Source organism: Astyanax mexicanus, chromosome 16 (genome assembly GCF_023375975.1).
Source record: "Astyanax mexicanus isolate ESR-SI-001 chromosome 16, AstMex3_surface, whole genome shotgun sequence".
In the NCBI taxonomy this organism is placed as follows: domain Eukaryota; kingdom Metazoa; phylum Chordata; class Actinopteri; order Characiformes; family Acestrorhamphidae; genus Astyanax; species Astyanax mexicanus.
Window position 1 is genome coordinate 33425671 of NC_064423.1, and position 14373 is coordinate 33440043.

At 37.7% G+C, this 14373-nt stretch overlaps 1 protein-coding gene across 19 annotated transcripts in view; it reads left to right on the plus strand.

Annotated features, from left to right (window-relative positions):
• The window catches only part of neo1a (neogenin 1a), a 183115-nt gene that overhangs the window by 159589 nt on the left and 9153 nt on the right, over positions 1-14373 (plus strand). For 7 of the 19 annotated variants that reach the window (XM_022670020.2, XM_022670009.2, XM_022670023.2 and 4 more), the window contains exons 17-24: positions 5973-6205; positions 8782-8920; positions 9980-10087; positions 10254-10457; positions 11938-11970; positions 12397-12450; positions 13127-13262; positions 14126-14361. In XM_022670020.2, the coding sequence (XP_022525741.2) occupies positions 5973-6205; positions 8782-8920; positions 9980-10087; positions 10254-10457; positions 11938-11970; positions 12397-12450; positions 13127-13262; positions 14126-14361 (1143 nt within the window). The remainder of the gene's footprint in view (positions 1-5972; positions 6206-8781; positions 8921-9979; positions 10088-10253; positions 10458-11937; positions 11971-12396; positions 12451-13126; positions 13263-14125; positions 14362-14373) is intronic. The other 12 variants (XM_022670011.2, XM_022670025.2, XM_049465321.1 and 9 more) reach the window with 9 other exon arrangements.

Below are 14373 nucleotides of genomic sequence, written 5' to 3' on the forward strand. Positions count from 1 at the left end.
CAGCAAGGGATTAGTCGACTAATTTATTGATTGTTTTCTGATTAGTCAATTAGTCAGCGATTACTTTTGTCATCACTTCTGCTTCCAGTGCATATTTTACTGCACTATCACAGCTTAATTCAGTTTTAGGGTCTATAGTTTGATATTTGTTTATTCACCTAAAAATTACAAAGTATATGTTGGAGACATGCCAACATGTCAATATTTTCAGTAGATTCTAAATATCCTTATTTAAGATTTTTATTCAAATAATTAAATCAAGCAAAACAATATGACCGACAACAACAACTATGAAATATTTTTGACTAGGAATATCTGGGGCTTAGAGTAAAAGCAGGTAGGGCTGATCATGTGACAGATATATTGTGTTACAGAGTGGGAAAAAGGGAAGATCCTAAAACTTAAAATTAAGAAGGAAAATTATTAATACTATGAGGAAAGAAAAACATTTATACATAAATAGCATACTAATAATAAGGGACACAGCGATTTTTTTGCTTTTTTTATTTATTTGTGATGTCAATTATTATAAAGTTCAAATGCAATTAGTACGCAAAACTCAATTAAAGACAAAGTAAATGCACAGTTCAAACATAACATTATAACCTTGTTTCTACACCCATTTCAGCTCCATTAATCATAAAGGACACTGAAGTGTTTAAAAACTCCAGCAGCACTGCTGTGATTGATCCACTCATGCCAGCGCAGCACACACTAACACCCCACCTCTATATCAGTCTCGCTGCAGAGCTGGGAATGACCCACCACCCAAATAATAGCTGTTCTGTAGTGGTCCTGGGGGGTCTTGACCATTTGAAGAACAGGGTGAACGAAGGATAGTAGTAAGGTATGCATAAGAGTCTGCAATAATATAATAATATAATACTATAACTATAAAGTGTCCTATATGATCAGTGAAGCTGGAAATGGATAATGGGTGTAGAAACAAGGTTATGCTTGAACGGTGCATATATTCATGTCTTTAATTGCTGCATGAGTTTGGTATATTTATCACATTAGTACTTAATAATAATTGAAAGTACAAATAAAAACAAATGTGTGTCCTCTACTTTATTGTTGCTAAATAAATAAATCCTGATTGACTCGCACTATTGACGTGTATTAAAAAGTGAATTAACTGTTTGCAAGGCAGATAGTACGTATTTAGATCTATGTTCCTCTCAATGTATGGGAGAAAAATATAAGATTGCACAGCTGAGGGCATGAGCATGATTTTCACCACCTTATTGATGATCTGTGCACTCCACTTCTCTCCCAGCATGTAGTTCCACCCTAAGCCTGAATCACACCTTCTGAGTTCCTTCTGACTGATCTCGTCAACAAGCTGCAGGGTCTTCCAGAGACCCCCTGCTGTTCCCTCTATTGCAGCCAATCATCAGACGCTAGCTTCTTTCCCTACTTCAGGCAGACTTATCCTGTCTGCTGCTGTGATATCTGGGGATGTTTAGGAGGATGAGTTGAGTTTAAAAAATATGATGGATAGATGGCCTAGATTTTAACTTTTAACTTCAAACTTTTCTTATTGTATGTATCTGTCGTTTACATTAATTGGAAAAGATGTGATTGAGACTGAGTTTTTGTTACTGTGTCTTTCTGATTGGGTGTCTTGATTTTTTGCACTATTTAAAAAGCCCTTGGAGCTAAATCACTCCTATGAACTACAGTATGAATGGATATTTAATGTAAATTTTCAGAGCTGTGTTGGGCTGAATATTTGGAGATACTCTACATTTATTTTAGTGGTTACTAGGGGTGGGCTATATGACCCTAAAATAATCTCAGGGTATTTTTGCAAAAATAATATTAGTTTTATAAAGCATAACAATCATTTAGTAGATACCGAAAAGTAGTATAAACAGTAATATTAATCTAAACTAAAAATCTAATCAAAAAAGCCTACCAACATATTAAAGTGCAGAATATTTAGTGCATGCATATGAACAACGAACAAATTTTATACAAAAAACCTTCACTTTTCTTCACAGCTGTGCAAATGCACACTAAGCTGTACAGCATAATTAAGACATTTGATATGTTTAAAAGAAAAAAAAGCACTATGTAATGTATTATGTTTATGAATTAAATTGCACAAATTGTTAAGCAGTTGTGATATTACAGTGATGCATTTTTTTATATAAAAGTTTTTTACACAGTAGAGACATATTGCTATACAGTGTCCTTTTTTATCTTGTCTAAAACGGTTTTCAATGGATCAATATTTGTAAGATGTTGCCCAGCCCTAAATTCATGTTGAGAAGTATTGCCAATACAACTGATAAACAAACATATATTGGCACTATGCCTAATATCAGGTATATCAGAAGATATCAAGATAAAGCCTGATGAACATTATCTGGATTAATGGTGCTTCATTCAGTATTTTTTTGGTACTTGAAGGTAAGGAGTCGGGATGCGGTGGAGTAGCGATTGTTTAGCAACCTGACCTCACTAATACTTGTTGAGAAGTCAGAAATGCAATCAGAAAAAGTCCTCAAAGCCTCAAGGTTTCAAAGTGAAGTAGATTTAAAGCCATTCCTTGTCAGTAGAGACAGTTACTCCAACAAAAGCAGAATAACCAATACAGTGAATGAACAGGTGTCTACATAGTGTACCTTAATAACTTCTCAGTGACTTCTTGTGACATCAGAAAATCAGTGAATACAAAACAAGCCATGTTAAAGGATCGTTCCTTAAATCAAACAGTACTTTGAACTTTTAACAGTATTTACACAATTACTGCAAACTCATTTATTCCAGGAAAACAAGTGAAATCCATTTTTCTGTGATTCTGGACCCTTAAAGAGGTTACTGGTAGCCACTGGCTTTAGAGATTGGATTCAATTTTGCATGCAATTTTCATTCCATTCACTAAACCAGAGTTTGGCACAATGGGCAGTAAAAAAAGCCGCTTCATTACTGCTGGACTGTGTAAAGTGGTTCCAGTGTTTTTCTCCCGCAGCCTTCTTAAAGTAGCCCGTGTGAAATGAAGGGTGAGAGCCAGAGACCATTTGTTTTTGTTTTTTGTCACGTACTTAAGCACACTTTCCCACCATTCCCACCCTGACGACTGGCGCGAGTGCCTGGGAAGCTGCAGGTAGACTACTTGTAACTTTATGGGATCAGATTGGAACAGAGTCGCAGTCTCCTCCTGCTGCTGCTGCTGCCGCTGCCGTTGCTTGACCCTTCGAGTTCACAGCCTTGCTGCACACGAGCCGGAGAGCTGCAGCATGTGTGCCATGATCAGAAACCTGTAGCAGAGTGATGGGGGAGGAGGGTGGTGGAGGGGGGTTATGGTGGTCAGTCAGGGCTGCATCTGTTCTGCCTCTCAAGAGGCCACTGAACTCTGCGTGCGTCATTGAGAGCTGTTTACTTCCACGAAAAATAAGGTTTTCTATATTGAAAGCGTTTCTGTGAAAAGAAAGCATTGCAGTGCAATTCTTCAGTCATGTAATGCATCTTATTTCTCTTATTCCTCGTACTCTTCCATCTTACTCTGCACAGTATAAATGGACATCAAGTTTAGAAAACAAACCTGCGTACATTAATTGTATCTTTTGTACAAAGACTGTAACTGATGAATTGCAGTTCTGCCTACATTTGCATTACTTTTTAAAGTGTTCTCCCATGTTTCTCCCAATTTAGTTAGGCCAATTGTCCCACCCATTCAGCTGCTACTCAGCTGTATATCCCCCATCACTAGTGATGCCACAATACCAGGAGGCTGAAGATTAGCACATGCCTCCTCTGACACACGTAAAGTCAGCCACCATCTTTTTTTTTTTTTTTTTTTGCAGAGTAGCATCACAGCGCACTCGGAGGAAAGTGCAGCGACTCAGTTCTGATACATCAGCTCACAGACTCCTTGTGCTGATAAACATCACTCTAGGAGTGATGAGGGGAGAGAGCACAATCTACCATTGTGCTCTCTCTGGGCTCCGGCAGCTGATGGCGAGCTGCATGACCGGGATTCGAACTATCAATCTCCCGATCATAGTGGCAGTGCTTTAGACCATTCTGTGCCCTACATTACATTTTTTAAAAGTGACTTTGTTCTGCGTTGTCTGATGCAATGATATGATGCTGACCTGCTTTTCCACAAACAGTTAGTCAGTGAACACTAACCACCCAGGCTGGGTGGAGTTTTCTCAGTATGGTTAGCTCACCATACTCTGGACCACAGAACCGTTCTAATTTTGGTTGTTCTAACTCTGCAGTTGTGTTGTTGGAGACGATCCGTAGACATCACTCTAACGTTAATGATGTTTGACTAGCCTGTTCACCGACATGCTAATGCTGTGATAGCATTATTTTAACCATGGGCCCAATTTAATGATGGGTTTAGATTTAAAGGAGTTGTTCTCCTCCCCACAAATGTATTCAATCAGCCGAGACATGTTTGGTGTCTGAAGTTTGCTCAATCAGCTTTAAAATAGAGCTGTGAGCTGCTAATTATCGTACAGCAATCTGCAGTAGACTTGTTTGTGGTTTTCTTGGGTCTATTACAGCAGATTTGTACAGAGCATTTCTTTTCAAAACGATTTAATAACCCTGTGTGATTTGATGCAAGTACAGCTTTGTTCAGACAGGCTGTTCATATCTAATTTCAGCAGGACAGATTTTCTGCAGTAATAGTGGCCAAAAAGAATAGCAAACCTACCTGAAATCAGGCCTCTGTTAATCAAACTGAAGCCATAGCATTAGCATTTTGATGAGATTGGACCAGTTAAATTGAATTCGGTGAAGGTAGCATGACGTAAAAATATAAAAGTAGTCAGTGGTGCACATTCACACATATTTGCTTAATCTTGGAGAGCTGAAGCTTTAGCAGACACTTGGGTGCATATCACGAATGTGTGAAAAAAGTGCATCTCTGTTTTTGCCAATTTTCACTTTTTGATGATGTGAATTTGGCAGTTGTTCTTTTTATTGCGAATGGATCAACAGAAATGCTCCAAAATTAACTGGATTCATTTTTTTTTTTTGCATTCTTTTTATGTGAATGTGCCATTTTGGAGATTTAAGGTTTGAAGCTCTGTCTAAAAATGTTATTTGAAAAGTTGTCTTTTGGGATTTTTTAAAATTCTGATTCCAGTGCTGCTAAAATCTTATACAGGTCTGATCTAGGAATGTGATCTCAGTCTGAACAGCCTGATCAGAATTCAAGCAAATCCATTAACATGCCTGTTGCTATGGTTACGGTTTGCTTCTTTTGTTTAAGAGGAAGCATGAGATGGAAAAGATGCTGGAAGTCTAAACAAATATGCTGGATTTGTAGAAAACTAATAACTAAAATCAGACTAACTTTACACAGACAGGTATATCTGGATGTATTTCTCAGTTATTAGAGATGAAAACATGACATTTGGACTGTAAATGGGATTTGGGGCAAATGTACCTGTAGCCATCACTTAACAATGCAGACTGACGATTTAATTTTAAAGATAAAGCAGCAGATGTCTGACACCAACAATGTCTTGACTGAGCGTCTACATTTGGGGTGAAAGGGGTAAACTGAATTAATGTGTGTTTAATTTTGCAGGATTGTTATTTTAAGAGCATATACTGTGTTTTTTCTGTCTTAAAGAGTGTCTGTTTCTTCCTGATGTCCACATTGTTAATACTAGTAGTGAACTAAGTTAGTGTACTGATGTATTCATGGTCTTGTAGCAGTAGAGATGTAGTGTGAGATGTATGTTACTCTTGTCTCTTGTTGTTCTAATAGATATTCTCTCTCTTTCTCCTTCTCAATCCATGTTGCCCTCCCTCCCGCCACCGCCTCTCCCCAATTTAACTCATTAACATGGTTCCCGTCCTTCATTATGCACCACCCCTCCCCCTCTCTCTCTCCCAATCCCCCTCCCTTCCTCTGTTCTTATTGTTTTTGCATTTTCTCCATTTTCTCCTCCTTCTCGTTTTATTTTGCCATGGGACGTTGTGTTAACTGCTTGCAGACCCCATAGACCCTGATGTTGATTTGTACGAACTTTTCCATCCTCCATACACTCCAGTACCAGACCCTATTCCCATGATGCCTCCTGTGGGCGTTCAGGCCTCAGTTCTGAGCCACGACACCATCAAGGTCACGTGGGCCGATAACTCTCTGCCCAAGAACCAGAAGATCACAGACGCTCGCTACTACACCGTGCGCTGGAAGACCAACATCCCAGCAAACACCAAGTATAAGGTATTGTACACTGAATTAAAGCACTGTGTTTTTCTGCTTCTTACGAAGTTGGGACTTCTGAGATACAGTGAAGTCTATAATTTTCTAATGTACTAATTTTAAGATGTGCTGTCAGTCAAAAAATATGAAAAAGTGAAAAAAAAAATTCACTTTTTGTTCTCTTTAAAACTAAACTTTTAATAATAAAAAGATGAAAGAATCCGTGTTAGATTGGCAAAATTTAATTCAATTCATATTAGTGCTGTCAATGGCTTAAGAAAAATATAACTGTTAATCACAACCATATTTTGTGATTTATTAATTATTGTATAATAATATATATAATCATATTAATCATGGTCCAGTTTTTAAAATGCTGGTATTTTCTTTTGAGGAAGACAGTAAGTAGTATTAATAAAAATGTAACCAGGCTCAACTTTCATGGGATTTATTTGCGTGTTAAAGGTTCCAGATTAATCGCATATGTTAACATTAGCATCCCTAATTTGAAATGAACGATTTAAATTATTTCAATTGAATGTATCATACTACTCTAAACATGTAGATGTAGATTATGCAAATCAACCTATTTCTGTAAATAATAATGGCAGTTTGGCTAAATAGTGAACAGACATGTAGTTTTAAAAAATGATAATAATCATTGATTATTATACTTAAATATGTAAAATGATGTTGCTTAGCCTAGTGGTGGTGCTTAAATTCTGACCATGAAATTCATCTTATTTGTTAATAATCAGAATAATGACTGCAAATTTGGAAACAGAAGTCAGGTGAGCCTGTGGTGTATCTATTGGCTTTCATAGACGCATTTTATTGACTGTTCTGCAAGAAAAATGCTTAAAATGTAGCTTAAAATGTTAGCGAACATGTGGAAAAGTACTTCATTAATATGTAATAGTTGACTGACATTAATTTAATTTAATTAATTAAATAGCTAAATAAATTCTAGATACCTAAACACCTAAACCATATTAAAGTATTAAGTTATTAAAATGTGTTAGCATTAGAATAGTACAATCTACAGCTACTCTGTATTTACAGTACTTTTACTTTTATGTTTTTTATCAGAAACTCATATTGTCCTGTTGCTCAGTGTGGTCAGTGCAGTCCAGTGTCATCTCTGATATCTGCAGTATTGACTACAGTTAGCTGTGCTTTTACATCTGCTCTTCCGCTCCCTGAAGCGTTCGTGCATACAGCTCCATACAGCTTCTTCTACACGGGATGAGACTAATGAGCCAGAAATCCATCACTATTGATGGTGTTTATTGGCTTCATGTGTTTTTCAGTCATTATGTTGAGCCACTGAATGATTTCTACCAGCTGTCCATCATCACAATTTTTATTTACCATCACTGAGAGATGGTCGATGGCTGAGAAGTGGCTGCCCTTTAAAATACAGTTGGGTGCTGCCTATTTAGATGATAGATTAATGAAGTCTTAAAATATTTGGATACACTTCATTTTCAGACTATCTACTTACATAGAGGCTTCATGACACATTTTTAAGCAATAAATAATGTATTTATAAAGCAATATTTTAATATCTGCAGATGTCGATGCTCATATTCATATAAAGGAAAGAGACTTACAGATGCACCCCAGTACAACCCTGGCCTTATGTTGTAGCTTTCAACCAGCTGTGTGCAATCAATAAAATAAAAGGTGTCTTTTTAGAAATGTGCTTTTACAAATGGTGCCGCTATTGTAGTACTGTGGCCAACATTGCTTGATTGTTTTCCAGTATACAATAAATATTTAAGCAAGTATCAATTTGAAATATCACCCAAATCTAGTCATCCAGCCAATGTCTCTTAAAAGAAAAAAGAAAAAAACGAAATAATACTAATAAATTTAAAAATGTATCGGCCGATACCAATGTAATTCTGATATTCTGCATCCCTACACTATCCTATCCCATTACTTGCACCATGACGCAGGTTCTCTGAATGATTTTGAGACCCTCAAACTAAAGTGGTAACACATTTTCCGTTTTCCATAAAGTTTTAAATATTATTTACAATACTCGTGCATGTTATGCCATCAATGAAATCTCATTTACTTCGTCCTGAATCTTATGTCATGTATTATTTAAATACATATTATTACACACAGCAATTTATTTTCATTAACTTGAATTAATCACACTCTCCCACAACTCTGTGTAGATTGTCACTTTAATGGTGGTAAATCAGAACACTGACTGGGGTCTTTTCAGAGAAATTGTTCCCCAAACTAGTTCACAAGATAGCAACTTCTTTCTTTAAAATTCTTGCTACTTTCTCCTGTTTTAAAAAACTCTTATTGCTGAGAAAAATGACCCATTAGTAATGTGGTGCTTTTGCAAGTGGTGGGAATGTCTGATGATATCCACTACTTCATCATTATATCATACTAACAGTCTTACCCCAGGGTTTTTCTTGGCCTACCACACCTGCTTCAACTCTGGGTTCTTTTAATCAGCTCAGGACTTCAAAACTAGGGTTGGAGCCCCTTTGGCTAAAGCTGTGAATTGTGGGTCTCTGCTTGTTCTTTGACATTAAAGAGTCTGACTCCTCTACGTACCTTACTTTCAGACGGCCAACACCACCACCCTTAGTCACATGGTGACCGGACTGAAGCCCAACACCCTCTACGAGTTCTCCGTCATGGTGACTAAAGGCAGGAAAACCAGCACCTGGAGCATGACAGCTCATGGGACGACATTTGAAGCGAGTAAGCCAATCACACACCCACACCAGTCAACTGGAGCACAAGGACCATCTGCATCCAGTTTAATGTAAAGAATATTTGTGTGCTGAAGTTTCCAGCAGCTCTAGAGCACAGCAATGTCTTTCCATTAGATCAGTGCTGTACAGTACATTATTACACTGTCCATCAAGCGCTTTGGTCACGCCCTTCTTTTAAAAGTGATGTATAGTATAATTACTATATTACTAATACTATTACTATACATTACAAATTATGTGTAGGATAATGTAACACGGTTTTCCCCATATACAATGCTAAAATATATCTTAAAAAAATTCAGACTTTTGTTTAATTTAAAACTTTCAGTTTTATGTACAATTATACGGACAAAACTATTGCGTTTCCTCCAAAATCAAGGATATCAAAATGAACAGACATGTCTAGCCATCTCTTTTTCTAGATTTTGAAGCATTGATGTGGTAATTTGAATGCATTCAGTGACAAGCACTTGAGTTAGTGAGGTCAGGATCATAATCATCATCAGCAACCCATTCAAAAGTATGGGATGGAGCGCCATCCTTTCAAAGAAACAGTTCTACTGCTCTACAGCTCAATGCTGGGGCTTTTTACGCTTTTAGCCCACCACACCTGGCATTAGGAATGCATGGGACCAACAGATTCATGTTAATCTGCTCCATAGACTCCTTTTCTATTGGTAGTACTTAACGTCAGGAACTTGACAAGCTCTGTGTGTGCTTTGCAGCTTTGTAGCTTGAAGTAGATAAACGCAATTCTTGAAGGAGTGTCTACAAATATTTTGAGATTATATTGTATTTTGCTCCTGTCCAGTGATAAACATGTATCTCTATTTTTGTCTTTAGTTTTGTTTTATGTTTCTCCATAAAGTATAAATACTGTTAAAAAACTGATCAATAGATATGCTCTTGGAAAAGTTCTTGGTATAAACTCTTATTTTACATTGGCTTTCATTTAAAGTTTGAAAATGTTTGGACAGTGACTATATGCTGTTTTTTCACACTGTTACTGTTGATTCTTAATCCCCCATATTTATTTTCCTCCCAGCTCCCAGTTCTGCACCAAAAGACGTGACTGTGGTCAGTAAGGAGACTCGTCCGCGCACCATTATAGTGAACTGGCAGCCTCCCTCAGAGGCCAATGGAAAAATTACAGGTAAAACCTCGGTGCTAATGGATTGTTCTGTAATTGTTGGTTAATGGATTATTGCTGTGTTAAAAGCACATTGTTGTGTTTTCAGCAACGTTATCAACAAGCTGTCCAGCAGTAAAGCCTATCGATGTCCTCTCTCTGTGTTCTTCACTGTATCTCTGTGTTCCAGGCTACATTATCTACTACAGCACGGATGTGAACGCTGAGGTGCACGACTGGGTCATCGAGCCTGTGGTGGGGAACCGACTCACCCACCAGATCCAGGACCTGACCCTCGACACCACATACTACTTCAAGATCCAGGCCCGCAACTCCAAGGGCATGGGTCCCATGTCTGAGGCTGTCCACTTTCGCACTCCTAAAGGTATTCACAGTGAATAAAGCAGTTCAGAAAAAAAAAAAAAAAACATTTCAGAGCTTCTTACTTCAAATGGTAATTCTTACTTCAGTAAACTTTCTCCTAATGTACTTCTAAATCGTCGCTGTCCAATGAAAAACGTGTATCTCCATTTTTGTAAATTTTTAGTTTACTACATAATTTGAACAGACAAACTGTCCATTACACTGTGTCAAAATTTCTTGACGAATAGACCAATAGAAATACTTTAAATTGACCTGAAATAGACTCTTTATACATTGACTTCCAGGTTTTTTCTCTCTCCTGTAAAGTTGCTGTTTTGGAGATACATGTTTTTCATTTGACAGTGAAAAACATGTATATACAATATACACTACCAATCAAAAGTTATAGTATCCCAATAGCAGTACTATATATCACAGACAAGCTGCTTTTTTTAATTTCTCATCTTACCAATGACTTTATTACTGCTCATCAGTCAGACCTCTATTTCTCTTCTTCACTGCTGAAACTGAGACTTGTCTAATGTTAATCTGAGCTAAAGGCTAAAGCTGTTGCCATGTGGGTCATCCAGACGTCTTCTTGTAGCACTTTTCTAAGTTCCAGTTTCTAAGAGTCTTTTAAAGGTGTAGGAAACAGTACTCACCGCTCTCTGGCTTCATCTGTTATTTCTCTAAAGAAAAGATTTATATGTTTATTACTAACAGAGTTCTCTGTGTTTCTGTGTGTTCGTCTATTTATTATGATGAAAGTATGAATGTGATGTTTGTAAGTGTGAAAATGCTCTAGGAGAGAGTTCAAACAATGCTTTACTGCAGACAATATTTTTTAAAATCCATTTCCAAAGCTCATTTTGTTTCATAGCTACTTGTTAGCGAAATAATTGTTTTTTTGTTTTGTTTTGGTTTTTTTTCAATACTAAAAGTACTATTCAGTTTTTAGTACATTTGTTTACCTTGAAAGGCCCTGGCAGTTTACTGCAAAATTTTATACACTGGATTTTGTACATTTCCAGTCATTGACTGGGCCTAAAAAAGACTTGAAGCAAGTGAAAAAAATTGTGGTCTAATATTTTGCCCTGGTAATGTAAGTACAGAAAACATGTATAAGTATAGTATGCAATTAAAGTAAAAGTAAATAAAGATAAGGTTAATATATTTAGAGTTGATATATAAATAAAATGAATCAAGATATTAAAAAGTTAGTATAGAAGTAAAATCATTCAGAACATGTTAATATTATATATATGATGTATTAGTTTTATTAAAAGTTGCGAGGTATGTAAAAACGTTACTGTTGGTTAAGTGAGTGATGTGTATGCAGCTAAAGATTTCCCCCTCACACCCTCACCCCTCTGATCACTGATACTCACACCTGCTTCCTGCTCCTGCTTCCCGGCTCTGCTGCTGCTGTTCCTGCTGCTGCTGCTGCTTCTAACCCGTCTGCTCTGTGTTCTCTCTTTCCTCGGCTCTCTCTGTCCATTCTGGTCCACTAGCTGAATCTTCTGACAAAATGGCTAATGACCAAGGTAATTGCTCTTTCCTTCCTTATCTCTCTAATGTCTCCCTGAATGAAAGTGCTCTGCTTGTTGTTCCTGCTCTTTGATTGGCGCCGCTGGCGAGCGCTGAGATCCTGAGCCAGGTGGTGGATGCAGGAGCCGGCCGATTAGCTCGGCTAACGACCCTGAAAGTTTTTCTTCAGTAGATGATCAGCTGGAGAGCCGTGTGGAGGCAGTAGATACACAGATCCAGCAGAGCGTCAGGAGCCTCTGTTTTACTCATTCTGATCCTGTACTTAGTGATACAGCCAAACTGTTATACCGTCATGCTGTGGTACAGGATCAGGTGTAGTTGTGCTGTAGAGTGGGCGAGTGCATGTTGTTAAATGCAGTATTAGTTCAGACCTTCTGTATATGTTAACACATGTGTTAATGTGCCTTTTTCTTCTCCTCCAGCTTCCAGCATACCAGGGAAACCAGGCCGTAGCTATCCCGTAGATCCTGGCATTGGTAGTGTATCTCTTACTCAATAAATTACAGTGATAGTACAGGTTTCTTACTGGAGCTACTGTTTATAAATGTGGAATTGTTTTCTGTAATTGTTGTTTTAAACCAATGTATACGATGCATTATTATGAGCTAGATATTTAATGTGAAATTATGTAGTGTGTCTGTGTAATTATATGTATACGTAGCTATGATATGGTAATGAATGGATGAAGTAATGGATTGTTGGACTGACCATCAGTAGCTGTGGATGAATACATAGAGTTGGTTGAATGTATAAATGGATGGATGCATGAGAAGAGAGAGAAAGAGAGATACATATGTGGGTAAATGGAGGTAAATAGGTAGCTAGATGGGTGGATGAATGGATGCATGTATGGTTAGGTAGGTAGATACATTGGTAAATGGGTGGCCGAAAGGTTAGATATGAATAAATTAATGAATGTATTCATAAATAGGTAGAATTTGTTAGAAATGTATTACAGATTAAGGGATAAATATTTTGATGGTCAGATGGACCAATTGATAGATATGGATAAAAATGGATAGATGTACAAATAGATGGATAGATAGAAAGAAATCTTAATTGATCTCAAAGGAACATACAGTCATTATATCATTATATAATACAGTAAAATGCATACAATGTATTAACATTTAATTATTATTTGTGTTTGAGGTAAAGGCGTGATTGGGTCTGGTGATAATCACATCCTTGTCATAGTCATCATCGTGTCTGTGGGGGCCTTTACCATCATCGTGGTTGTAGTGGGAGCCTTCTTGTGCACGCGACGCACCAGCTCCCAGCAGAAAAAGTAAGAGCCTCATGCTACATGTATCTTCTCTTTTTGGAATGAGGTCCAGGCTGCATTTAGAACTGTGGATATACTGAATATTTTTACAATTAATTTGAAACAAACAGATAATTTATAGCTAATTATGCCTAATTTAAGTTAAATTGCAGTGTTTTTCTCCAGTGAGCTAAAAGATACAAGCTGTACAAGGCTAGGATAGTAACGGCAGCAGAAGAGTAGCCAGCTATCTAACTTAGCCTTAACATTTATTTCTTTACCAAAGAACTATCTATTTTTCATTGTGTAAATACCAATCCTACGTGACTTAAAGCAGCACTGGGTAGGGTTTCCTTGATTTTTGATCTTTTTAAAGAAGTAAAATTACAGCTTGAATCTCACTGCAGCGCTGCATTGAGGTGTAATAGGAGGAATAGCGGTGCTCTCGTGTCTGTGCCGGAGCTCCTCTGAGCTCAAACCAGACTCTGTAAGTTTTCCGAGGCGGTCGTGTCCAACGCTCGCGAGAACTGCGACCTGCTTTCCGACCTTCAGTTCTAATGAAACATTTATTACACTCTGCAGCTGTAGGGGGAGCCCACAAGCACAAAATCTCAATCCTACATAGTGGAGCTTTTAGTAGCACTGCTGAGGTACATTCATAAATAGAATAGCACTACCAAGAAACATTTATGATTAGCATGACTACTGAGGGAGCTAGTTTTTTATTATCTTTAAAATGTGAGACAAAAATACATTTCGGCTAAATAGTTTATGCAATGGTGAAAAACATGGCAAAATCTATAAATGTGTTAAAATGGGACACAAAACTTCTAATTGAGTGCATCTCTACTCAGAACACCTTCCTAAACATGTGATCTCTCCTTCAGGAAACGAGCAGCAAGCAAATCCACCAATGGCTCCCACAAATACAAGGGAAACTCCAAAGATCTGAAGCCTCCAGATCTCTGGATCCACCACGAACGCTTGGAGCTCAAGCCCATCGATAAATCCCCCGAGCCCAATCCGGTCATGACTGACACCCCCATCCCACGCACGTCCCAGGACATCACTCCAGTGGACGGCACCATGGACCCCATGCTCCAGAGACGCAACTCGTACCGCGGTGAGGCCTTCA